General features: G+C 46.4%; 1 protein-coding gene across 1 annotated transcript; it reads left to right on the top strand.

Moving 5' to 3' along the window:
* The first annotated feature begins 12,846 nt into the window (after nt 1-12,846).
* Nucleotides 12,847-19,803, top strand: LOC130475863 (uncharacterized). Its single transcript, XM_056847770.1, is given in 4 exon segments — nt 12,847-12,910; nt 16,095-16,210; nt 16,319-17,405; nt 17,408-19,803. Coding segments are annotated over 4 exon segments (3,663 nt in total).
* Nucleotides 19,804-27,301: the final 7,498 nt, after the last annotated feature.

Raw genomic sequence — 27,301 nt, 5'->3', positions numbered from 1 at the left:
TCAGGAATGGGTTTATAGAGGCAACATCTCTTAGTGTTTAGAGTGCGTCTTGGTATTGAAATTGGGAGATAGCTCTGAAGGAGAGTTCTCAAAACCAGGGAGAGGGCAGTCAACTCAGGTGTATTGTGAAGAATCCTTAAAAGGGTCGAGGATAATTATTCTCTGAAGTCAAGAGTGAGCCCAGTCCAGTTTAGGATTAAACTGGAGAAGTGTTTCTTGTAGTTCCTTCCTCCAGAAACGGAAGTTAACATGTGTTTTAAGTAATCTTGAGTGAAATCTAAATAAGAAACTGTCAAACTTAAGCAAGCGTCTCAGTCAGTGAATCAAGTATCTAGCATTTCTGAAGAGTAATTGAATTGCCATCTGAAACAATCCAACTCTCTCTTGTGTACATATATTTAAGTGTGAAGTGCCTACTCTTTATTGCAGGGGTGGGGAACCTTTTTCCTGTCAAGGGCCATTTGCACATTTATGACATCATTCAGGGGCCATACCAGGTATAGATCTCCCGGTGGGGGGGAGAGGCTAGGGTTGCCAGGTCTCCAGCCACCACCTGGAGGTTGGCAACCCCAGGGGAGGCCACACAGAGAAGGCCTGCAGGGTGCCCCCCTCCCAGGCAGGAGGGCAGCCAGCGGTGGGCCCCAGCAAACGAGGTGCCAGGGGGCACAGCCCACAGTTGATCGTCAAGGGAGGAAGGAAAACAGAGAAAGAGGAAAAGGGAGGGAGGGAGAACGAGCGAGAAAGGGAGAAAGAAATGGAGAGAGGGGAAGAAAGAAAGAAAAGGACGGAGGGAAAGAAAGAAAAGGATGGAGGGAGACAAAGAAAGAGACAGAAAAAGAGGGAGAAAGGGGGAGAGAAAGGAGAGAGTGACAGAAAAAGAGGAAGAAAAGAGAGAAAAGTCTTCCTCCCCCCCACACACACCCACACACACTGGCCCTGCGTGACCAGGCCCCAGCCTCCCCACCTCCCCCGCCCACACATACACCCGGTGGCACACGGAGCCCCGCGTGACCGAGCCCCAGTCTCCATGCCCTCCCCCCCAGAGTCCACAAAAGGTCCCCCTGAAGCCCAATTGGCTCCCGCATGCATGCTCTGCCGCCGGGAACCGCCGGCCTCTTTCCCCCTCCCTCTCACTGCTCAACAGCCAACAGGCAGCGAGAAGGGCTCACAATGTGCTGCAGCATTCATGCACGCCGCAGCTGTAGGAGGTAGCCTTGGGGGAAGCATCCCTCCCCCTCCCCTCTCACCAACCAACAGCCAACAGTCGGCGAGAGGAGGTCCAAAGGGCACCGCAGCACCCCTATAAGCCCCAGGAACACCCTCAGGGAGGGCCGTCCTATGCCCCACCTCCACAGCAGGACCCCAGAGCTCCCCAGGGACACAAAAAATGTCCTTGGGGGCCGCATACGGCCCCCGGGCCTGAGGTTCCCCATCCCTGCTTTATTGGGTTATGAACAACCTATTACCGTTCTGAAACCAATTTGCCTATTTAACTCCTCATCCTATGTTGTTATTAATAAAATCTGTTATTTTGAACTTTACCTCACCAAGCCTCTTGTCAATTTCTGATAGTCATAATTTCTTTGAAAGATCATTCTTCCCCCACCCCCATGATCCGTGACATCATTTATAATAAGACCTGTACATTCGTATCTATCCATCTTTCACTTCTTCTGAAGACCTTCCAAAACCTTTTAAGCAGATCCCAAAACCATGGTGAAGAGCCAATGTGGACACAGGACCATAATTTACTCCCTAGAAAAATAACACAAAAGTTTAACTCTTTAACAGATTTACAAGGCAGCTCTAAACATCCCACAAGGCTCTTTATATTTGAAGCCAACTAAGAGACTCCCAAACGCAACGTCTGTTGTCTGCCTCCTAACGGCCCTTCCTTGGTTAAGATTTTTATTGACATGGAAAGGCAGACCAACCCTTGTAAATTGTCCATTCACTGTTGGAAAAAGGTCCCTGAGTGCATGGAAATTCACTGCATAATGTTTGACTTTCTAAATATACCCACACTCCTGGAACTGGGTCTGCTATTTGTCTTCTTGAATAAATGAAGTCAGAATAACCTGCATCATCATCATCATCATCATCACGTGTTAAATTACGTGCAATCCGGAGCACAGGGCTTGTGAGTGAATCTCAGAAGCAAAGACACTGTCATTTGGGATAGATTTCTCATATCCCCTACACTCTCATGCGTTTTAACAAGAACTAAATGGGCTATGTATGATTCGTTAAACATTAATATTTTGAAATTATGCTTTTCCTTGGTTCCCTGAGTCCGTTAGGGGAAGAGATTTGGGGACTGCAGTACGCAGAATATATTCATGAATACCTTGTAGCTGAAGAAGAAGAGTTGGTTTTTATATGCCGACTTTCTCTACCACTTAAGAGAAACTCAAACCAGCTTACAATCACCTTCCCTCCTCCTCCCCACAACAGACACCCTGGGAGGGGGGTGAGGCTGAGAGAGAGTGACTTGCCCAAGGTCACCCAGCTGGCTTTGTTTGCAGGAGTGGGGAAACCAATCAGGTTCACCAGATTAGCCTCTGCCACTCATGTGGAGGAAGGGGGAATCAAACCCGGTTTTCCAGATCAGAGTCCACCACTCCAAACCACAGCTCTTAACCACTACACCACGCTGGCTAGTTGGATGAAACCTACAGGAAGTTTAAGGAAAAGAGTAAGACCATTCCACATAGCACTTTCATTTGGCTAAAAGATTTCCAAGCGGGGAGCCATTCGTTTCAGTTGATATAATTTCAAGTTTTGGTTAAGCGACATGGATATAAAGTGCCTAAGACCTAGATGGTCCTGGCTAGCCTAACCTTGTCAGATCTTAGAATCTAAGCAGGGTCAGCCCTGGTTAGTATTTGGATGAGAGACCACCAAGGAAGTCCAGGGTCACTACCCAGAGGCAGGCAATGGCAAACCACATCTCTTTCCTTGAAAACTCTATGGGATCAGTCTATGCATCAGTCAGCTGCAACAACAGAACTTTCTAGCACCAATACTTATGCAAGCTAGGGGAAAGCCACTCATGTGGCCAGTGGAGCCATGGGTTTGGTTTCCCACTAAAGGGGATGCTGGCCAGATTGCAAAGCTCATCTTTTGACCAGCAACACAGAGCAGCCAGGAAAACTGCAGTGCAAATCTGGAGTAGAACCCATACATCACTTTCTCAGGAGCAGTTCTCCAACCACTCATCCTACTGGCTGCATAAGAACAAGGCACAGCATTAGGCATCTCCAGTAGCCCACAGTGAGAATGGTGTCCTTCCTGGTCTCCCCCTTTGTTAGGTGGCTGCGCTCAAGGAATCCAAAAAGACACAAAGAGAGTAATGTGTAATGTTTTGCAGAAGCAGCACAGAATAAATGGGACACCAAGGACCACATGTAGTGGTCTGCCGGGATCCATGTGCCCCCTTTCAGGAGTCATTTTGCTTGGCCAGATCTCCACCTAAGCAACCAAGACACTGGCACCATCGTTGCGGCCAGCCCTTCAGGAGAAGGCAACCGGGATGGCTTATTCCCATCATCACCTCCCAGGCCTGCATTGTCACCAGATGAGTCCAAGATGAATTCATGAGATGCTGGCAGAGCTGCTGGACCTTGACTTAGTCAAGCGTGTCTACAAGTACAACACTCATCTCCTCGCTCCATTTTGTGTGCTAGCACATCGACACATTATCAAATAGACATTGCATCTTGGGGAGGGGGGTGCTTGAGCTGAAAAGTTTTCCTGTCCCCACTGTTGTGCTGACAGCAGGGGTGTGCTCAGGACTGTAGGGTATTTGGAAACAGACTCACTCCCAATCCACCATGGTACACCCCTGATGCTGCCTAATTCTATGCTGCCCTAGGAATTACACCACTGGAGTACTTGTGCAGGGCCAGTGGGGGGCATATATGCTCACACAGGTCTCAATTGCCATTCACGTACATGGGCACTGAACGTGGCTGGAAAACAAAACCTCAACTTTTATCATCCTTTAATGATGTTAACAGCAAATACAAAAAGGTTGTTATTCTTAACCACCATTCCTCTTTTCCAGATGTATTCTGTTATAAGGTAATCATAGTAGAATGCCACCAGAGGGCCTCCATCTCCTACTAGATCGGCAAAAGGCAGGCAGGAAGCTTGTCAGCATACCAAGCATGTTCTCGGTCAGTAACTATCCTGTAGATGGTTCTCTGGTAATAGTATTTTCCAGGAGGCTGTTTCTTCATTTCAATAAAAATTTTAGCTAAAGAGGCTTGTGGTTCTGAGTCCTCAATCACACAACTGAGAGTTGGACTCATCTCATCTGTCAGTTACAAAGCCCCATCCCCCCCAGATTCCACCGGATATAGTTGTAATACACAGTCAAATGCTGATTTTGATCTGGTGTTTTGAATTCTAGACCCACATTTACATACTACTGGAAACAGAGAGCTAGCCGATAATTGCTACGAACACAGCAGTTGGCTGTCAGTGAGGAGGACAGAATTAAACTAACTGCCATCTGTTGAAGGAGTTGACCATTTATGTCCTCTTTAACCATGATAACTTACATTTCCAAATAAATCTTTATTATGGGTAGGGGTGTTCTGATTAGAATCTTTTAAATATAGCCAGAGTTGACATGGAAATTATTGGGGTTATCAGGACAGGAAATCAAAGTTCAAAAATTCTGTCCCTGCTCCAAAATAGCAGTGTTCAAGGGCTGATTAGCTCTTGCTGGAAATGAAACAAATTGGCTGTTTCTGACTCAAACCAGGGCTTGGTATTTCGTCTGTCTGTCTGTCTGTCTGTCTGTCTGTCTGTCTGTCTGTCTGTCAATACTGGACATCAGTTGGATAGCATGCCAGCCAATCTTGAGGAAAACACTCATAAAGTTATCTCACAAGGATGTTGTGAGAATAAAATGAAGGAGGGGGAAATGTTGTAAGCCATTTTGGATGTCCATTGGGAGTGGAAAGTGGGTATAAATTAAGTAATTTCTTTAAAAAATGTCTTTCTTGCCCATTATAGGCAAACAAACTGGGAGTATAGCACAAAAGTCTGAAGGGTGGAGATTTACAGTTCCACCCTTCTAATTATAAAATTAGGAAAACGCTAAGCATCAAACATTTGACAGCATCTAAATGTCCATTGGGAGTGGAAAGTGGGTATAAATTAAGTAATTTCTTTTAAAAATGTCTTTCTTGCCCATTATAGGCAAACAAACTGGGAGTATAACACAAAAGTCTGAAGGGTGGAGATTTACAGTTCCACCCTTCTAATTATAAAATTAGGAAAACCCTAAGCATCAAACATTTGACAGCATCTAAATGTGTGAGGTCACTCATTTAACAAAATACTTTTGTGTGGGTGAGGGATAGAGTTCGTCATTTACTTGGAAAGTAACAGGGAGGGGGAAGAGAAAGCTGAGGTAAGCTTAAAATCATTTCATCTTTTCTCCCTTAGAACAGTCTCCAAAAGTCAATGCCACCCTGTGAATCTAATACTGGTATACTATCAGAGTATCCATGTAGCCCATACCAAAACCAGTTGATGATGAAATGTGAATGGAATGGGATAAAACAGCCCAATTCAATAAAATCACAACGGCAGCTAAGCCTCTCATTCCATCCTTATCTGAATGCCTTTCATCTGAATTCTTATTGGGATAGAGGAACAGTGTGCGATCTCATCTCATCGACAAGTGACCTGGCAACTATTTTGATGACTACGCTCTTAGAAGAGGTTAATTCCCTTTTCATCCTGTGTGCTCACTTTGAGCTCTTTGGGATGTCTGGATCATTGTGCGCTTATGAAAACACAGAAAAGCAGACCGGGCTGACTTCCAGAGGTGCTAAGCACATAGCCATTGCTTATGTAACTTGGCAAAACCCTGTCTCAGTTATGGTAATAGGAAAATTCATACTTGACTCCACTGGACTAGTTTTCTCTGGATGTCATTGCTCAAGCAGTAAAGACCAGGCCAATATACTATTTCTTATGAGTTATCTCAGTGCATTAAATTCTCTGTTAAACACCTTTTGAAACCCCAGTTGTGATATCAGAGAATGGTCTGAAGAAAAATATTGCTGAAGTGGACTGGGTTTTGCCCTCTAAACCAGTAGTCTTCAATTCACAAGTCCCCCTCAATGACTGTGCCCTCAAAAAGTTGGTCATGGACCCAACCAGAAGGGAGGCGATCCTGGACTTAATAGTCTGTGGTGCAGCCAGTGACTTAGTGTGGGATGTGGATGTAGTTGAGCAATAGTGACCACAATGATATCAAATTTAATTTATATGTATATGGGAAAGTGCCTGGGAAATCTCACACAATTACCTTTGACTTTAAAAGAGGGAACTTCTCTAAAATGAGAAATCTGGTAAAAAGGAAGTTGAAAAGAACATTTAGGAGGGTTAAATCTCTAGGAAAGGTTTGGGGATTACTCAAGTCCACAATACTAGAGGCTCAGCTAGACTGTATACCACAGGTCAGGAAAGGTGGTATTAAGCCCGAGAGGTCACCACCATGGCTAATGGGTAAGGTGTAGGGCTGTTGAAAAAACAAATACGGGAAAGTTCGGCTTCGGCAAAATTCAGCCCGTTTAAATTCGGGACGCGCCGAAGTCCGAACTCCCCCGCTTCGGATCCGCGAACTTCAGCGGAGTTCGGGGGGAAATTCGGGCCCCCCGTGGGCCTTCACGGGGCTTCCCTGAAGGCGCGCGGGGGCTCTTTAAAGAGATCTGCGCCTCCCGGCCGGGAGGTAAACATCTGTTTCCCCCCCGTGCACCTTCACGGGGCTTCCGTGAAGGCGCAGTGGGGGGGGGTTCTTTAAAGAGATCTGTACCTCCCAGCCGGGAGGCGCAGATTATTCCCCCGTGCGCCTTCACGGGGCTTCCATGAAGGCACGGGGGGGGGGTTCTTTAAAGAGATCTGCGCCTCCCACCCACCCCGGGCGCCTTCAGGGGGCTTCTCTGAAGGCGCGCGGGGCAGGCGGGCGGGCTCTTTAAACAGATCTGCGCCTGACAGCTGGCAGGCGCAGATCTGTCCCCACCCCACCCCAGGCGCCTTCAGGCGGCCCCACGGACCGCTCCTGGCCCGCGGGGAAGGCGCGTGGGCAGGCGGCGGTGGCCCAGTAAGGTAAGCCTGCGGGGGGGGGGAAGGGCCTTCTTTCCCACCCTCGGCTTATACTCGGGTGCCTAATTTTTCCCCATTTTGGGGGTGAAATTAGGCACCTCGGCTTATACTCAGGTCGGCTTATACCCGAGTATATACGGTATTTGGATTTCCAAAAGGCTTTTGACAAAGTCCCGCACCAAAGACTGCTAAGCAAACTTCATAGTCATGGGATAAGAGGACAAGTCCTCTTATGGATTTAGAGCTGGCTGAAAAATAGGAAGCAGAGAATAGGAATCAGTGGTAAGTTCTCACAATGGAGGGATGGTGAGCAGTGGGGTCCCTCAGAGATCTGTGTTTGGACCGGTGCTTTTCAACCTGTTCATCAATGACCTGGAGTTGGGGATGAACAGTGAGGTGGCCAGATTTGCAGATGACACCAAATTATTTAGTATGGTTAAAACAAAATCAAACTGTAAAGAGCTCCAAAAGGATCTCTTCAAACTGGAGGAATGGGCATTAAAATGGCAAATGAGATTCAATGTGAGCAAGTGTAAAGTGATGCATATTGGGGCAAAAAAATCCCAAGTTCACATATACACTGATGGGATCTGTGCTGGCAGCGACAGACCAAGAAAGGGACCTTGGGTTGTTAGTGGATAGCTAGATGAAGACGTCAACCCAGTGAGTGGCTGCAGTGAAAAATGCAAATTCCATGCTGGCCATAATTAGACAAGGAATAGAGAGTAAAACTGCTGCTATCATACTGCCCTTGTACAAATCGATGGTGAGACCACACTTGGAATATTGTGTGCAGTTCTGGTCACCACACCTAAAAATGGATATTACAGAGCTTGAGAAGTTGCAGAAAAGAGCAACCAAAATGATCAGGGGACTAGAGTCACTGCCCTGTGAGGAGCAATTAAAACGTTTAGGGCTGTTTAACTTGGAAAGAAGGCAGATAAGGGGAGACATAATAGAAGTCTATAAAATTATGCATGGTATAGAGAGAGTATGTGAATCTCATACTCAATGTATTAAGCTAAATCCCATACATGAAACAATATTCGAAAGTCCAGCTGACATAAAACAAAATAATGTATGAACGTGTTCACCTGAAAGGGATCAACCACTCTCTTTTGCTCATAAGGATTTTGGGAGTATTGACTAAAATATTTTCTTCCCATGGGATTTACCACAGAATTAATTTACTATCAGACTTCTAGATGTTTAGTTTTTATTCAAAGTAGGGGTCCCCAGGGGTCCCCTGGGAAAACAACATAAAGCTTGGCAAAGAAGCTTGGAAAGTTATACAGAAGACTGTTATTTTGCCCTCTGGTGGGCATTGCTGGTGGATGCAACTCCCAACTCATGTCCACAAGCCCCTTTGAAGAAAAAATGTTCAAATCTGGGTGTCCCCCCCCCCCGCTAGTACTTGATTTTATAACTAAGGAGCTTTCTCCCCCTAATATTTTACCTCTACATGGCTTTCTTGGTTTAAACCTTGAGAATATAATGTTAAAAACGGAGGAAGGAGAGACACTGGAAGAAAAGCTGGCTGGTCTAGGACTCAAGTCCCCACCTAGTTCCCAGAAACTGTAGCTGAATCCTTAATTTTGCCCCCTGTCCGAATGCCTCCACACTGAACAGTGGTGCTTGTTAATGTAGTTCTCTCAAAGGATATCATTGTTATGTCTACTGAAAGGATAACCTTGTGTGAAGGCTGTGTGTATATTTCATAGCCATTGTGTCCCTTCTTTATTTTTTATTTCTGGTGGTTTAAGACAAACAGCACACATTAAATAAGTAAGCAAGAGACAGAGAGAAAGACAAATGGAATCATTTTGTATTATTCTCCCTCAATTATCTTTCGTTTAATCTATTGACACAGGATGGCACCAGGGGTTTATTTCAATCAGTATGAAGCAGTCCAATCTCTTTTGAGCCCTGGTGAGGCAGCCAGCCAATTTCCGAAGAATATTGAAAGAACTACTTTTTGTTTAAAGAAGACGGGGAATGAAGTCAGGCTGCAGGCTTGTTTTGTAGGAAACAATAATGATTAATGGGAATATATAAACAACTAGAAATGCAATCAATTTGGCTCCAAGACTTCCCCAAGTCCAATTAGTACAAGGCATCTACATCTTGATTGGAAAGATGTCATTTTTTTCCAGCTGATGGCTGCACATAAAACTCTCAAGGGTACACTTTTTCTATTACAAGCTCCTATGGTTAAAGCCTGTTTCTGTTCCAGGTGGAAGAAGAAAAAAGATTGCAGCTTTTCTGTGAGTATGCTTTAGGCCCAGATTAGGCAGATTCGTGGAGTAATTTAACAGTGGAAGTCCCTTGAAATCTGTCCAGTCGCATTATGTCATCTTGGTTTTGGACTCAAACAGAAATATTTACTCCTGGGAAGGACATTTGGCAAGATGTATTGGGGGCTTATAGATTCAATGTTAGAAAAGCGCTGGAGGGGAAACCTGCTAAATGAACAGGTAATTTGCTGGCTTACAGAATTGACCAGGGAATGCCTGCAGTTAGTGCAGAGATATAAAACGTATATATATATCCCTTTGTGTGTATACATGCATATATGAGAGAAAAACGCACTCCCCACTCCCACCTCTTTTAAAGCCTTTAATCCATTTATATTACAGATCTGCTCCACATGGGAAATCTGAATCTAGAATTCTAAACTTCTAAAAGACGGAACATGTGGGGTAAAGAGAGGGATCACATTTCAGCTCTTATAGCTATAGATTCTGTCCAGAATTTAAACAGTTTACACAGCTGGAGTTTTGATCTGGACCATTCCATGCCCCGGTGACTGCCTTGACAGGGGAATTGTGATTAGCACAAGTTTCTTCCACTTCCTTGTGTTTTAAACGGTGACGATTGACTCCAGGTGAATTAGACTCAGCAGTGATATAAACAGCCGGCCAAATTAAAACCACACTCTAATAGCCTTCACAAAAACTGCTCGGACAGTGCGTTGTAAGAAAAAGGCACATCCTTCTTGGTGTGTGACATTATATGGAAATAAAAAAGTGTTCACAGAGCCAGTTGGTATTTTTAATTATTTTTATTTCATGGAACATGGGTTTAGGAGTTTATTGATTGCAAATATGTTACTTAAAAATGCCAGCTAGTTCTGCAAAAAGATGTTTGTTAATGTTTTACGTGCTTGGTTAAAAGGTCTGAATCTGCTTGAGCTCACAATGCCTATTGTGTGAACTAGGTCGTGGCAGTATGCATGTCAGTTTGCAAGCACTAATCAGTCACTGAACCAGCTCTCCATGGCATTTGTGTTCTTTGGCTGGGGAAAAGAGGGAGGGATAATGAAAAGGACTTTGCCCAAAGCCGAGGCTGTAAGAGCAAGCATAGGAAATGGAGAAAGATTGCCTCAAATGGGCAATGCACATCTATATATCTGGTATATGAAACCGAAAAAAGGGGGGCTGTGGGTGGAAGATATCACATGTGGAAAATCTACAGCTCAGCTAGAATGGCCATTCCCGCAGTTCTAAAATAAGCTGGTCAGTATTCAGTGCTCAGCCAGCACCTGCATACTAATACAAAAACTGGTCATTCATGCATGGTCGCTGTAACCCCCTTTATTCCCTGTTTCAGCCAGGATCTAACTTTTCAGTATGCACGATATCCCATTCCTTGGTAGCTCAACGCTGTTCCAACACAAAACCAACCAGGGTCCACCTGTTCCTCTGTTAATCCAACTTTTCCCTCTGCCCTGAGCTCAGCCCAGCTCAAATTTCCATGCAGATGGCAAGCAGGGGAAACACAGAAGATTAGTTTCTCTCACAGCCAGTCACAGAGTAGTGTGTAAAGAGGTGGGGATTCAAGTGCTTCCGGCTTCCTCGGAGCTCTTTCTGAGCAAAAGAAAGGCTTTTTAAAAACGAGGCTTGGATTCCCCCCCCCCTTTCAGATTGCTCCGTTTTTTGTTCTTAAAATGCTTTTTTATGCGTTGGGTTTTGTGGGGAGGAAATCTTCTCTCATGGTGAGCACTGCGAAGTAAGCCAATTACAGAGCAGCGTTTAAAGAGGCGGGACTTGATTTGAGCGTGGGAGATGGCTGGTGCATAGATTCCCAACAGAAGAGTGTGAGTCCAGCCACCAACGACCCTCAGGTAAAACTCCCATGCATAAATGACCACTGAGAACTTAACATCTTTCGAGCAAGTCTGTCCAAGAAAGTCCCCAATGTTCTTGTTTATAAAAGAAAGGCAGCTTTGGAGGGGGAATTTGGGGAGAAAAACAGGTGTGTAGGCTGCCAAGTCTTGAACTGGCAACCTCGGTAGCTAGGGTTGCCAGCCTCCAGGTATATCTTCTGCTATTACAACTGATCTCCAGCTGAGAGAAATCAGTTCCCCTGGAGAAAATGGCCACTTTGGCAATTGGACTCTATGGCATTGAAGTCTCTCCCCTCCCCAAACCCCACCCTCCTCAGGCTCCGCCCCAAAAACCTCCCACCGATGGCGAAGAGGAACCTGGCAACCCTATCGGTAGCTGGGCTCTAAAGGCTCAGCATTTGCACCAATGGTGAACAGGATTGGTGAAAGCTACTATCCCCCCCTCCCCAAAAAGATTTCTTTGGGAGGCCCCCTCACACTACCAAGACACAACACACACATCATATGACTTGCCCAGTTTCATACACCCCGAGGTCACGAGGACCTCTACAACTCTCTTACCCCACCCCCAGCAGCCCTGCCAGCAAACGATAGCTTGCAGGTGAGCAAGCTGAAATCTGGGGATCAGACATACCATATAGGCTGCTGTACCAGCTCTCCAGATGATTTCTCTTTCCACCAAGCCCTAAAAAACCCTGGTCTCAGAGCTATCTCCTCATTGTAAGCAACATTTATGGGTTGGGGATGAGGACAGTTGTGGGCTGCAGCTTGCATGCAGTTCTGGCTTTGAGGTGCTTCATCAGTTCACTGGCTTCCAATCATGCCTGATCTGACACAGGAAGCAGCCAGTGTGTTATGACAAGACACCCAAGCCTACGGATGTTGCATTCTTCTCCTTTTTCCAGGGATTTGAAAATATCTAGATCAGAAGATCAGAGGAAAACAATGAGGCTACATAGTTTGAGAACCAGCGTGGTGTTGTGGTTAAGAGCTGTAGTTTAGAGAGGTGGACTCTGATCTGGTGAACTGGATTTGTTTCCCCATTCCTCCACATGAAGCCAGCTGGGTGACCTTGGGCTAGTCACACTCTCTCAGCCCCACCTACTTCACAGGGTGTTGTGGGGAGGGGAAGGGAAGGCAATTGTAAGCCAGTTTGATTCTTCCTTAAGTGGTAGAGAAAGTCAGCATATAAAATCCAACTCTTCTTCTTCTTCAATCTATTTGTTCAAGTACCTTCTTTATCATGTCCAATACATGGTGTCTGTCTGTCTGTCTGTCTGTCTTTCTTTCTTTCTTTCTTTCTTTCTTTCTTTCTTTCTTTCTTTCTTTCTTTCTTTCTTTCTTTCTTTCTTCCTTCCTTCCTTCCTTCCTTCCTTCCTTCCTTCCTTCCTTCCTTCCTTCCTTCCTTCCTTCCTTCCTTTCTTCCTTCCTTCCTTCCCATGCCTGTCTTACGTGTTTCATGTACAGGATTCACACCAAACTGTCGGACCATTTCACTGGGCGTGCAGGGACAGTTCTGTAACCTAGCAACCTAGCTGGGCTCCTGAGGCCCTGGGAGCTCTGCACTGTTGGGCCTGGCAGTGTGGGAGAAGATGACAGCCAAGCTTGTACTTGTCAACACCTCCCAGACATGCGCTGCCACCAGCCAGCTCCAAGGTGAGCCTCTAAGGTTCTGGCAGTGCTTCTGGGATTCAGCTTGCTTCCATTGTGTCTTCTCCTCCCTTTTCTTTGCTGGCACCTTTACAGATGGACATTGTGTTTATTCTGGCACTCAGGCAAAAAAAAAGAAGAAGATTGTTTATCCCTCGCTCACATTTTTCATGAACAGGATTCACACCAAGACTCTCTCTGCTCCCAAAGCCGTCCCTTTTTCCTTTCCCTTTGGTCATTTCCCCTATAAAAACGTGGAATATGATTTCCTCCTGACAGCATCTGAAGAAATGAGCTCTGATTCATAAAAACTCATGATGGAATAAATGTTGTTCTGTAAGATACCACTGGACCTCTTTTTTAATTTACATGTTTTGCCAGAAATTTGGACCTTCTTCTTATTAGTTCTGTTACTGTATCAGAGTTAAAGTGGTGTAGTGATTAAGAGCGGTGGACTCTAATCTGGAGAACCAGGTCTGTTTTTGTTTTCATAGATTTTTGTGTTGGAGAATTAGACATTCTGCTGATTTACTTAATGTTAAAGGTAAAGGTCCCCTGTGCAAGCACCGGGTCATTCCTGACCCATGGGGTTACGTCACATCTCGACGTTTCCTAGGCAGGCTTTGTTTTTTTACAGGGTGGTTTGCCAGCGCCTTCCCCAGTCATCTTCCCTTTACCCCCAGCAAGCTGGGTCCTCGTTTCACCGACCTCGGAAGGATGGAAGGCTGAGTCAACCTCGAGCCGGCTTCCTGAAACCGACTTCCGTCGGGATCAAACTCAGGTACTGTAGCTTACCACTCTGCACCACGGGGCTCTTTTACTTAATGTTACCTTTCTATATTTTGAACATGTTGTACATCATCAGGTGCCCATGTAGCAAAAATCAATTGATAAATGATGGAAGCAAATAAACACTGTGGTCATAAAATGGTAGTTGGTCTAATAGATGCCTATGTACTTCATCCCTTTCAGAGTTAATATTCCTATTAGATTTTACTTCAAACGAATACCATTTTAATTATTCTGGTTTTAATGTCCAGCCAGAAGCTCCCAGGCTGTGGAGAAGGAAGCTATGTTTTCTTTCTCTGGGAAGACAGCACTCTTGGTAATTGGGGTATCTGAACTACTAAAAATGTCTTCTTGGCTTAAAATGAAAGAGTGGACTACAGTGCCAAACCCACATCCTGTCAATTCTTCTGGTGTTCAGCAGCCAGGAATGGCCAAAGGTAAACCATTGTAAGCTGCATCTCTCTAGTGGGATGTAACTGGAATAGTCTAACTTGGTAAGCAGAGTATTCGCTTTGATTCAGATGAGCCACTGTGAGGGAAAATGGTTTGGGGTTACTGGAGAGGCCTGCCCCTTTCACTGCTACTTCTGTTCCCCCAAGGCCTTACGTGAAGTAGCTTTCCATAATTTCTCAAGGGGAAACAAAGACTATCCTGCAGTAAAAGATGTGGCTGGTTATTTTAGACCAGGATGTGAACTTTCTCCTTTCTCACCTTGTAGTGGAAACTGCGGAAGACCATTGTACTACGAGTAGGTAGATGGTGGTCAATGCAGCCCTTCTCCATGTGAGAGCAATCTCAGGTCATTAACTTTCACACTGCACTGTAAATAATGAGCACCTGGTGATGGGGAAATAAACCTGGCTTCGCTCACTACTGAAGAGAGGAGGAGAAGAGGGCTCCAGATAAGAAGCCAGAGAAGGAGCGTCTGCAGAACAAGGACGGGCTACCAGACAGGACGAAGTGGCTTACCTCCCAGGAGACGACTTCCCATCTTCCTAAGGTTATTAGCCTGGATACAGGGTTATTTTTGTTTAATAAAGCTGCATACCTTTTCCTCCCCAATATCTGCCTATTGGAATCTATTTTTTCTGAACCATGGGTAATACAATTGGCGCTGTGAGCAGGATTCCAGAGGCAATATGGGGACAAAGGAATGCAGGGAATGTGCAAAGCTACGTCCCAGGATGGTCTTGTACCAGTGCATGGGCCCCAGCTGCACACATGTTAAATTCAATAACCCCACCTACCAAATGGGACACAGAGCTGGAAAAAGCAGGAGGTCCCACATCCTGGGCAATAAGTAAATGCTTAAAAAAAATAGGAATAAGGGAAGGTGCAGGTGTAGAGGAATGTGGCAAAGTGGGTTGGCTACTTCTCACTGCACTAAGAATGGTCTGGGAGTTGTTGGAAGCTTCTTGGAAGCAGGTGGAAGAGCAGGCTGCAGAAATAAGTGCCTTAAAAGAACAGCAACTAATTCTGCAGGAAGCCTTGAAGAAGGCAAGAGAAGGCAGGAATGCTGCTGAGGAACAGGCAGGGGCTATAGCTGTTCGTGTCACGAAGATTAAACGGAACCGGCAGCAGAAGAAAGACCCCTACAAAATCAGAGCACTCAACATCCCTAAAGACTGGAGTTCCTCAGGTTCAGGGGATTCCAGTGAGGCAGAGTGGACTGAGGGGGAAGGTAGTAGCGAGGAGAAAGTGCACGTAAGACCTCTGGTTACCAACAAGGCCAAAGGGCCACTTGGAGGGCAAGCACAGGTCACTCGCACTGTAAGGGATTTCAGCCAGCAGGAGCTGACTGAAATCACCAAAAATACTAAACAGCAGCCGGGGGAGTATTTAAGCCACTGGTTGGTACGGCTTTGGGACCAAGGCTATACAGGTGTGCATATGAGCCCCCAGGAGCTATTGAAATTAGGTGCTTTATCTAATGATGTGCTCATTAATGGGTATTTGAGGGGGGCTACTGGTCAAACACAGACCCTCTTTGATTGGGTTTGCCTGGGCATCAGACAACGGTACCCTGCCCCCATGGACTGGGAAGAACATCTGCCACCCTGGAACACCATTGCTGAGGCAACAGCACAGCTTAGGGGCATGGCAATGCAGACTGGGATATATATCCAGGGATTCCCAGGTCCTGACCCTATGCCCCTAATGGCAGGTATGAGAGCACGGCTAATTAGGGGAGCCCCGCCTAGTTTGCATGGTGCTCTATTAGCCCTGCTGGGACCTGCTCAAGGGCGAGCAGTGGGGGATGTGGTAATCCTTCTGGGACAGCTAGGGGATGTTCCCAGGGAAAATAAGCCCAGAGCACGAACTGCAGTGGAGAGGTCCAAGGATAGAACAAAAGGGCCAAAAATAACCCGAAAACAGATGTTTCTTGAGCTCCTTAGGCAAGGAGTGGAAAAGGAGAAGATTGATGGCCTTCCAACACCTGACCTGTTCCAGCTGTGGCGACGCAAATGTGCTCCTCAGGAGCAGAAAGGGAAGGTACCACAGACCAAAGGAGTCGAGGTGAGAGGAGTAACACCAACTGCTCCACCTGAGGAGGAGGAGGACTTCTGGTATTCACCTGCACCCAATATGTCAAAGGGGTGGGAGGTACCTATACCTTTAGATTAGGGGCATGGCAAGGCTCCAGTGAAAAGGCTAATAAAGACAGCCATTCCTGGAGACCCACGCCCACATATACCCCTCACAATATATTGGTCTAAAGGCAACATACAGCGGGTACTGGCCTTATTGGATACAGGGGCAGAAGCCACTCTCTTACATGGAAACCCAGACAAGCATGTAGGACCTGTTGTGCACATTAATGCATATGGGGATGGGGAGGAAAGCACAAAGCAAGTGCGAGTACGTCTTGCTCTGGGAAAATCTGCACCCTTTTGGGCTACCGTTTTGGTCTCTCGAGTCCCAGAATACATAATTGGTATTGACTTACTCAAGGGAAAGGAATTCTGGACCCCTGTGGGCAGGTTTGCTTTTGGCATTCGCTCCATCATAGTGGGGAGAGCAAAGTGGACTCCTTTGCATATTCCCCCACCGAAGCATCCAGTGACCATAAAGCAATATCGCTTGCCAGGTGGGCATAAGGAAATTTCAGAGACTATAAAAGGACTCTTGGAGGTAGGAATCCTCAGGCCTGCAATGTCTGCCTTTAATTCCCCCGTGTGGCCTGTAAAAAAGCCAGATGGAAGCTGGAGAATGACTGTAGACTATCGTGGGTTAAACAAACAGGCTCCACCTTTGGCTGTAGCAGTACCAGATATGGTTACATTACTAGAAAAGATAGAAAAGAATGCTGGGGCGTGGCATGTTGTGATTGATCTGGCCAATGCATTTTTCAGCATAAGCATTGATAAGGCCTCGCAGGACCAATTTGCATTCACATGGGAGGGACAGCAATATACCTTCCAAGTTTTGCCACAAGGGTATTTGCATAGTCCCACCCTATGTCATGGACTCATAGCAAGAGATTTGAGTCAAGTGGTCCTGAGTCCTGTTTTGTTCATAGCCCATTATATTGATGATATCATGATTTCAGGCCCTACAGAACAGGAGGTGCAGCAAGGACTGACCACTGTAGTGGACCATTTGCGATCTCGAGGTTGGGAAATCAACCCAAAGAAGATACAGGGCCCAGCTCAACAGGTACAGTTCTTAGGGGTGGTTTGGGCAGGACCGGTGAGACACATACCGTGCTACATGTAATAGCAGCCTTGCAGCCCCCTACCTCTAAGAATGAGGCCCAGCGCATCGTGGGTCTTATGGGTTTCTGGAGGCAACACATACCACATCTAGCTCAGATCTTACGCCCCATTTATCAAGTGACTAGGAAGAAAGCTCTGTTTGAATGGGGGGAATGTCAACAGACTGCACTATCGGAGGCAAAGGCTGCTATAGAAACAGCAATGCCTCTAGGTCCTTATGTAAAAGGGCTCCCTTTTGAGCTACAAGTCTCCGCTAACCAAGACGTAGCTGTATGGAGCTTATGGCAAAAAGGGCAAGGAGGGAAACGTGTGCCTTTAGGTTTCTGGTCGCGAAGGCTGCCAGACGCTGCGGCAAACTACTCCCCATTTGAACGTCAGCTGTTGGCATGTTACTGGGCTCTAGTCGAGACTGAAAGACTCACCGGCCATGAGTTAGTAGTAATGAGACCCAGTATACCCATTATGAACTGGGTGAAGGATGAGTCAGCTAGTCCTCGTCATGGCAGGGCGCAGCAATCATCCATTATCAAATGGAAGTGGTATATTTCAGAGAGGGCCCATCCTGGCCCTCAGGGAGTGAGTGCCCTGCAGGAACAGGTATTGGCTCTCACTCCAGTGAATACAGAAATACCCGAAGATGTCACAACTCTAGAAGCATCTCCTATCAAAGAAGCTCCCCCATACCTGGAAGTAGATTGTGAGGCTGTGTGGTTTACCAATGGTTCAGCTAAATATAAGGGGGGAGAACAAATCTGGCGTGCAGCTGCACTAAACCCCAAACGACAGCTCACGCTAACCAGAGCTGGGAAAGGAAAATCCAGCCAATATGCGGAGTTAATGGCTGTGGTAATGGCCATAGAACAAGCTGTAGAACAGCAGGAAGATGTTGTATATGTTTATACAGATTCCTGGGCAGTATATAAAGGATTGACCACGTGGTTTCCCAAGTGGAAACGGGAAGGGTTTACCATCCATAAGCGCCAATTATGGGGACAGGAGCTATGGCAACGTCTTGATAATGTGCTATCATATATATCTGTGTATGTAGGACATGTTGATGGACATGTTTCTGGCACTCCTGAAGCATTGTACAACCAAGCCGTAGATCAGTTGGCCCGTGTGCGAGCTGTGGGACCCAAGCAGAACCAGGAAGATGAACTGTTGATCCTTGCTCGATGGGCCCATGAAAAGTCTGGGCATTTGGGTGCCAAGGCTACCAGGGAATGGGCATTGCAGCGAGGTATTTCTTGTTCTATAGATGCAGCTACTACAGCAACTGCTAGATGTGACCTGTGTTCTGCTTTAAAGCAGGTTCCTCTTTCAAAGGTACCAATGGGACAGCTACACCGAGGCAAGGCACCTGGGCAAATATGGCAAGTAGATTATATTGGTCCTCTACCTCAGCATGGCAGATGGCAATATCTACTAACCATGGTTGATACCTGCTCAGGTTACCTCCTAACTTATCCATGTGCCAGAGCCACCCAGCAGAACACCATCCGGGGTCTGGAACTTCTTATCAGAAGATATGGAGTAGCCATGGCAATCCAGACAGATAATGCTAGCCACTTCCGAGGAGCACAGGTACAAGATTGGGCTCGTGAGTGGGACATTCATTGGGTGTTTCATATCCCCTATCACCCAAGGGCAGCAGGGTTAGTAGAGAGGATGAATGGGCTATTAAAACAAAAAATACGACAACTAACTCCTGACCACACCCTAAAAAAATGGGGAACTGTTTGGGAACTAGCAGAATTTGAGTTAAATAGTCGGCCTCTAGGAGCAGGCCAGACACCCCTCCAGAGAATGGTGGGTTTAAAAGTACCTATCCCAGTGCCACACCTGAAGGTTTGGAAAGTTCATCCATACGGTGTGTTACCTATTGGAACCACCCCCAATAGTGTGGGGATGGATTTGATAACTCCAAAAGAGGTGACTATTCCTGCAGGAGGACAAACAAATGTACCCCTGGGAATTGGAGTCACAGTCCCTTCTGACACTTATGGACAGATTGCGCCACAATCCAGCCTAGCCCTCAAAGGCCTTCAGATACTAGGTGGGGTAGTGAATCATGATGACCAAGAGGAATTAAGTGTTATTCTGCATAATACCAGCCCATATGATCTAACCTGTGGGGCAGGTCAACGAATTGCCCAGTTATTATGTGAGCGAATACGCCTGCCTGCTATACAAGAAGTGGTGAACCCAAAGCAAGACTCCACAGATGTTGACTACATCCCAGGGCAGAAAGTCTGGGTTGTATATCCAGATAAACCAAATCAGCCAGGAGAAATAATTTGTAAAGGACCAGGAGTGACGTATTGGGTCATAGTGGCGAATGCTCCTTCTCCAATATGCCTGGATATGACAAAACTAAGGAAAAACCCAAGATGACTGTAAATAGTTGAACCCTGAGTTGCTATAAGGAACACATGGATGAAGGGTGTATTGATCACCAAGGGTGGAATGTAGTGGAAACTGCAGAAGACCATTGTACTACGAGGAGGTAGATGGTGGTCAATGCAGCCATTCCCCATGTGAGAGCAATCTCAGGTCATTAACTTTCACACTGCACTGTAAATAATGAGCACCTGGTGATGGGGAAATAAATCTGGCTTCGCTCACTACTGAAGAGAGGAGGAGAAGAGGGCTCCAGATAAGAAGCCAGAGAAGGAGCGTCTGCAGAACAAGGACGGGCTACCAGACAGGACGAAGTGGCTTACCTCCCAGGAGACGACTTCCCATCTTCCTAAGGTTATTAGCCTGGATACAGGGTTATTTTTGTTTAATAAAGCTGCATACCTTTTCCTCCCCAATATCTGCCTATTGGAATCTATTTTTTCTGAACCATGGGTAATACACACCTCCAGCTCCTGACCATGCACAAACCTCATTCCTGCCCATTATCTTTTCCAGCTCTTCCTCTGTCCTTCTCCTTTCTTCACTCCTTTCCCTACATTATTCCTTATTTCAGCCCTTCTAAGTAAGATTCCCCCTCTCCCCTTCCATTCATGGCTATTTAGTTTGCTATTTTCTTATGCCTTTGCCTGGTCTCTTTGCCTGGCTTTTTCTGTCAGCTGTGCACCCCTCTGCCCATGGGTGGCCCTTAAGTATGAAGCAGCTAAGCCAATCAGGGTGGACTAGGAAGCCAAAACAGCTTGGGAAAGGGGCACACCCCTTCCTAACACCATACCCCCATCAGTGTGGGAGCCAGCTACAGGTCAAACTGCCGTTACTTAGTGAAGTTTCTAATGGCATATTTGTATCTGGACCTGGATGGCCCAAGCTAGCCTGATCTCGTCAGATCTCAGAAGCTAAGCAGGGTCAGCCCTGGTTAGTATTTGGATGGGAGACCACCAAGGAAGACCAGGGTTTCTGTGCAGAGGAAGGCACTGGCAAACCACCTCTGTTAGTCTCTTGCCTTGAAAACCCCATAAGGGGTCGCCATAAGTCGGCTGCGACTTGACGGCACTTTACACACACAATCTATTTCTTACAATGCTTGTAGTCATATATCTTTAAAACAGTCATCATAAGGCTTCGGTGCTTTGCCAACCAAAAGTTGTATATCTATGAGGAATCAAGGTAGGGGGGCGAAATTATTTGTGGGACTAAACCAGAGGCAGTCTTAAACAATGGGCAACAGGGGCAGCTGGACTGGGCTCTGTGCTGGGGGAGCAACTGCCCCTGTGGCCCTATCCCTCCGAATATGGGGGGGGGGCAGCCAGTTGGCAGCAGGGGCCACTCATGCCTTCCCCATATGGGGTTCAGGCAGCCACCTTCTAGCACCAGCAGCTCCTGCTGACCTCACATAGGACGGGGGGTTGCCTCTTGCTTTTTCCCCAGTAGCGGGAAGGGGACATGGGGCGGCGGTGGGGGCGGCGGCGGCTGGTAGCAGGGGATGTCTAGCCAGTGACCCATCCGAGATCTTTACCCATGGCCCAGAATACCCCTACACTAAACTAATCCACACACACCCTATACACATACATATCTCCCCTCTGAGGATTCTCCTTGCTCTTAGGGGCTTGGCTAGCCTGATTCCTCCTTCCCTTTAGCTGACTCTCAGCGCCTCTCAGCATTCCCTGACTTCTGGAGCATATTCATTCCTCATCAGGGTTTTGCTGTTGTTGGTTTGTTTGGTCAGTTTACCAAGTTGTTGTTGTTGTTACATCTGAGGAAAGCCCTAAACATGCAGGTGCCTATGTCTTGTCTTTGATATCCTGGTTTTGTTTTTATGATAGGCATGGGAGGAGGGATAGTGGGAAGATGGCTTTGTAGGGTCCAGGCTGAGCGTTTCTCTCTTTCTCCTGCAGGAAGTATTTACAGCCTGTGCATAGCCTGGGGTGTGAGCCTAAGGGCTCTTGGTCCTTGGCTAAGAGTTCATGGCCTTGATAGTATAACTGATTGGACACCAGCCCAGGATGTTTGGTGTACTTTCGGTTGCTTGTTTGTTTTATGCTCTGTTTTATTTACATTTGTTTAAATTGTGTCTTATTTTTGTAAGCTGCTTTGGGGAGAAAATCAGGATAACAACACTAAATAATCCATAAAAGTTACTCTAAAATATAGTGATGTAGACTTAGCTATTGATCACATTGTGCTTTGGAGCTGCTTTGGATTAGCAGAGGTTCTTAACTAGCAGCTTGTGATCCCCCTAGTGCAGGGGTGGGGAACCTTTTTTCTGCCAAGGGCCATTTGCATATTTATAACATCGTTCAGGGGCCATACCGGGCGTAGATCTCCTGGTGTGTGTGTGTGGGGAGAAGTTAGGGTTGCCAGATCCTCTTCACCACTGGCGGGAGGTTTTGGGGGTGGAGCCTGAGGAGGGCGGGGTTTGGGGAGGAAGACTGCACAGCCATAGAGCCCAATGGCCAAAGTGGCCATTTTCTCCAGGGGAACTGATCTCTATTGGCTGGAGATCAGTTGTAATAGCAGGAGATCTCCAGCCACCACCTGAAGGTTGGCAACCCTAGGGGAGGCTATGCAGAGAAGGCTTGGAGGGTGCCTCTGCTCTCCCAGGTCTTCCCCCTCCTCTCACGTGGGAGGGAAGCCAGTGGTGGGCCCAGGCAACCAAGGTGCCAGGGGGGCGCAGCTTGCAGCCTGCGGTCGATCTGCAGGGAAGGGGAAGGAAAGAAGGAAGGAAAGGAAGGACAGAAAGAAGGAAGGAAGCAGGGAAAGAAAGAAGGAAAGGAAGGAAGGAAAGAAGCAAGGAAGGAAGGAAGGAATGAAGGACAGAAAGAAGGAAATAAAGGAAAGAAGGAAGGAAGGGAAGAAAGAAGGAAGGAAAGAAAAGAAGGAAAGAAAGGAAAGAAGGAAGGAAGGAATGGACAGAAAGAAGGAAGGAAAGAAGGAAGGAAAGAAGGAAAGGAAGGAAGGAAAGAAAGAAGCAAGGAAAGAAGGAAGGAATGAAGGACAGAAAGAAGGAAAGAAAGGAAAGAAGGAAGGAAGGGAAGAAGGAAGGAAGGGAAGAAGGAAGGACAGAAAGAAGGAAGGAAAGAATGAAGGACAGAAAGAAGGAAGGAAGGAAGCAGGGAAAGAAGAAAGGAAAGAAGGAAGGAAGGAATGAAGGACAGAAAGAAGGAAGGAAAGAAGGAAGGAAGGGAAGAAAGAAGGAAAGAAAGAAGGAAGGAAGGAAAGAAGCAAGGAAAGAAGGAAGGAAGGAATGAAGGACAGAAAGAAGGAAAGAAAGGAAAGAAGGAAGGAAGGGAAGAAAGAAGGGAAGAAAGAAGGAAAGAAAGAAAGGAAGCAGGGAAAGAAGGAAAGAAAGGAAAGAGGGAAGAAAGAAGGAAAGAAAGAAAGAGAGAAAAAGAAAAAGAGAGAAAGAAAATGAGAGAAAAAAAATAGAGAAAGAGAGGGGGGAGAAAGAGACAGAAAAAGAGGAGAGAAAGAATAGGAGAGTGACAGAAAAAGGAAGAAAAGAGAGAAAAGCCTTCACACACACGCACAGCCGGCTCCCTGCGACCGGGCTTCAGCCTTCCCACCTCCCCCCACCCCCAAGTCCACAAAAGTCCTCCACCTGATTGGCTCCCACGGCATGCTCCGCCCCCGGGAGCGACTGGCTTTTTCCTCTTCTTCCTCCCTCCCTCCGCGGCGGGCGAGAGAGGTTTCAACTGTTGTGCCGCGCGGCGTGCAGGGATGCTTCGCCTTCCCGGCTTGGGGGAAGCGTCTTCTCCCTCCCGGCCGCCCCCTCTTGCCGATTAACAGCTGCCAGTCGGCGAGAGGGGGTTTAAAGGGACCGCAGCGTTCCTGCACGCTGCGGCTTCAGGGAGGGCTGTGCTGCGCTGTGTTTCTCTGGCAGGGCCCTGGAGCTCCCAGGGGCCACCGAAAATGGCCTCGGGGGCCGTAAACGGCCCGGGGGCCAGACGTTCCCCATCCCTGCCCTGTGTGTTGTGAGATGGATGTAGTGGGGCCTCACTGCAAATACATTGGTGTGCTAGACCAAAGTTTCCTTTCACAAAGAAAGAAAATATCAATATATTTTAATAGCAACGTTAAGTTTTTCCATATAATCTTTTAATGAGATATTTGTTTAATATTAGATAATGTCTTTGTGAAACTGAATTCAAGAAACATTCAAATGAAGGAAATAGTTTCCACAAATAGTTTGTGTCATCTCTTTGTTTTTAGAAGAAGAAGAGTTGGTTTTTATATGCCAACTTTCTCTACCGCTTAAGGGAGATTCAAACCGGCTTACAATCACCTTCCCCTCAACGGACACCCTGTGAGGTAGGTGGGGCTGCTTTGTGTGTAGGAATGGGGAAACAAATCCAGTTTACCAGGTTAGCTTCCGCTACTCATGTGGAGGAGTGGGGAATCAAACCCAGTTCTCCAGATCAGAGTCCACCACTCCAAACCACCGCTCTTAACCACTACACCACGCTGGCTCTCCATTAACCATTAACAAAAATCCCAATTTAGATCAATATGATGCTGTTAATTGAATTAAAAAGCAGCAGTTACAAGTTTGGGAGATAATGGCTTTGCACCACCCAGAGTATGTACAAGTCTTCAAATCTCACAACTGAAGATTGCAAAGGTTTTTTTTAAAAAAGATTTTAATCTCCCTGTACATGTTATTATGGACCCGGAAGACATTATCCTACAATTTCCCCCCCCCCCAAAAAAAGTTTATATAAGCAAGGAGGGTGGTGTGCTGCTGTATCCTTCCACACAATCCGTACAAATTCAGGTAAGCACCCTATTTTGCTCTAAAAACACCTTTGAACCATTAAACCATTATGAAGGTAGAAAGCCAGTGGTGGAGCGGGGGGCTATCCAGTGTTTTGCAAGGAGTGTCACACGTATTATTATCTTCCTACTGGGTGGAAACCATAGGTGTGTGCTTGATGCATGGAGCTCTTGGTTCTGAAGGAGCAGGTTTGTTGCCTTGAGGCTATGGTTGCCAACCTGGAGAACCTGAGGCAGAGAGAGAGGGGGGGGTTTGGGGATGAGATCTTCAGGGACTTACCAGAACAGTCCCACTCCTGTGGTGACATCACTTCTGCTGCTGTGGAGAGGGAGAGTCTTGAGGTCTGAAGGCGGCCATCTGAAGAGGACGGATGGGATCACTTAGAAGGGACCCCTTCCTTGGGTGATGGACCAATATCCTCTCGTACCGAGGATACCCCTCTGGAGTTGGGGGGAGGTGGGCTTTTGGTAGTGGGTGATTCAGTTATAAGGAATAGAGAGAGAGGAGTCTGTGACAGACATTTTGACTGCATGGTGACTTGCTTGCCTGGTGTGAATGTTGCAGACATTGTGTACTGTATAGATAGGTTGATAGTGCTGGAGAGGAGTCAGCAGTCATGGTATATGCTGGCATCAATGACACCAGGAAATGTAATTGTGTCTCCTGGAGGAAAAATTTAGGTTACTAGGCAGAAAGTTAAAGGGCAGGATCTCAAAGGTAGCATTCCCAGAATTGCTACTGGTTCCACACGCAGGGCCAGCTAGAACAGCCCAGGGGTCTCAATGTGTGGATGAGAAAGTGGTTCCAGGAGGAAGGGTTTAGGTTTGTTAGGAACTTTATAAGACAAGCTGAGCCTGTAAAAAGAGACAGGCTTCACTAGGACCAAAAGGGAAGCAGGCTAGTGGTAATTAATATCAAAAACATGGCAGGGCAGCTTTTTGTCTAATCTTAGGGCGAAAGCCAACAGGACCTGGGGAGAATCTGGTTTGGGACAAGCCAGTCCAAAGGGATGCTTGCGTAAACGCTCAGAGTAATATTGATAGGAATATAATAGAACTAGGGAATGAGGGTAGGATGGCGAAGGAGCGCCATTTGTGGCAACAAAGGGGCTGAGGGAGGTGAGGGTTGCTGGAGAGAGAAATACATATAGGTGTCTATATGCCTGTGCTGTAAATCTGTGGGCATAGATGGGGAGAGAGAGTGCTTAATGCTCAATGACAATTTAGGAAAGAGATGACTAAGGGGGAGATGATAGAGGTTCATAAAATTATGCATGGGGTGGAAGGAATTGACAGAGAGAACTTTTTCTCCTTCTCCCAAAACACTAGAACTCAAGGGCATCCAATAAAGCTGATAGGCAGTAGATTCAGGACAGACAAAAGGAAATATTTCTTTACACAGTGAGTTGTTAAAATGCAGAATTCACTGCCACAGGATGTGGTGATGGCCACAAGCATGGGATTAGACAGATTCATGGAAGAATGGCCTAGCAGTGGCTATTAGCTATGGTGACTAAAGGGAACTTCCATATCATATTCAGAGGCAGTAACCCTCTGAATATCCGTGCCAAGAATCGACATCAGGGGAAGGCCTCAGCTGCTATGCTCTGTTGTTGGCTCTCCAGAGGAACTGGTTCACCACTGAGTGAGAAGGGATGCTGGACTAGATAGACCACTGGTCTGATCCTGCAGGGCTCTTCTTTTGACATTAAGAAAAAGTGCTGTATTAGAACTCATCAGGAAATTAAACACTACATGTCATCCTGGCTTAAACAGAGAGTTGAATTTCCCTAGCCACTACAATGTGTAATTTCCCTAGTCACTACAATATGTAATATCTCTATGGAACCTGCTTTTTAGAAATTATAGTGGATTGTTCACTAACATATTTTATCAGGCCATAACCTCATTGCCAATATCAGGTAAGTTTCACTTAAACTTCAGACTGCTTCTCTCTGAGTAAATTTCATCACCAGTCTGTTTGTAACTACTAATCACATTCTAGTAAATTGTGCAGAGTTGATACTTGAAAGACTCATGAAGGAATTCACACCCAACCTCTCTGTCTTAACCCCCCCCCTCAAATCTTCCCCTTAAGTAGAATTCTCAGTTTGATTTCCCTCCACATATCTAAGGAAACAACGTGTGACTAACAGAAACTCATACTGAGATAAATGTTAGTCTTTAAGGTGCCACTGAACTTACATACACTGAAGATCCGCTTGACTTGACAAGTACAGTGTATATTGCCCAAATGTTCTGCCCAGCATTAGAGCTAAAACATTTCTCATATTTCCTTCGGCAGAACCATTTAGCTTTCCAGAAAGGGTACATCCACAGTGAACACTGAACAGTTATTCGGAAGTGCTCCTAATGCTCACCTTTTCTGGTTTAGATGCCAGCGTAAATGGTTTCTTTGCGGTTTTGTTGCCCTTAGTTGCTGAAAGCAGGCAGAAATGTGAACTAATTCTGAGCGACTGCTGAGGGATGGGCTCTGCTTGGCTGCTGATGCCTAAAGACCAACGGCTGAGTTATTTGTTTTGCAAGCCACAACAGAAGGTGAAGCAGGAGTGGCTGTGGATTCTGTGGGTTCCATTCGAGGCAATTAACCCTCCTCTTCAAAGGAGGACTTCATTGGGTGAACGAATGTTAAAGCTTTGCCCATTGACATAGAAACCATTGAAACATTGTAAGTATCGGT

This window comes from Euleptes europaea, chromosome 1, assembly GCF_029931775.1.
Source record: "Euleptes europaea isolate rEulEur1 chromosome 1, rEulEur1.hap1, whole genome shotgun sequence".
Classification (NCBI taxonomy): domain Eukaryota; kingdom Metazoa; phylum Chordata; class Lepidosauria; order Squamata; family Sphaerodactylidae; genus Euleptes; species Euleptes europaea.
Note: the sequence above shows the minus strand (reverse complement) of the source record. Positions and strands in the feature narration are given on the sequence as shown.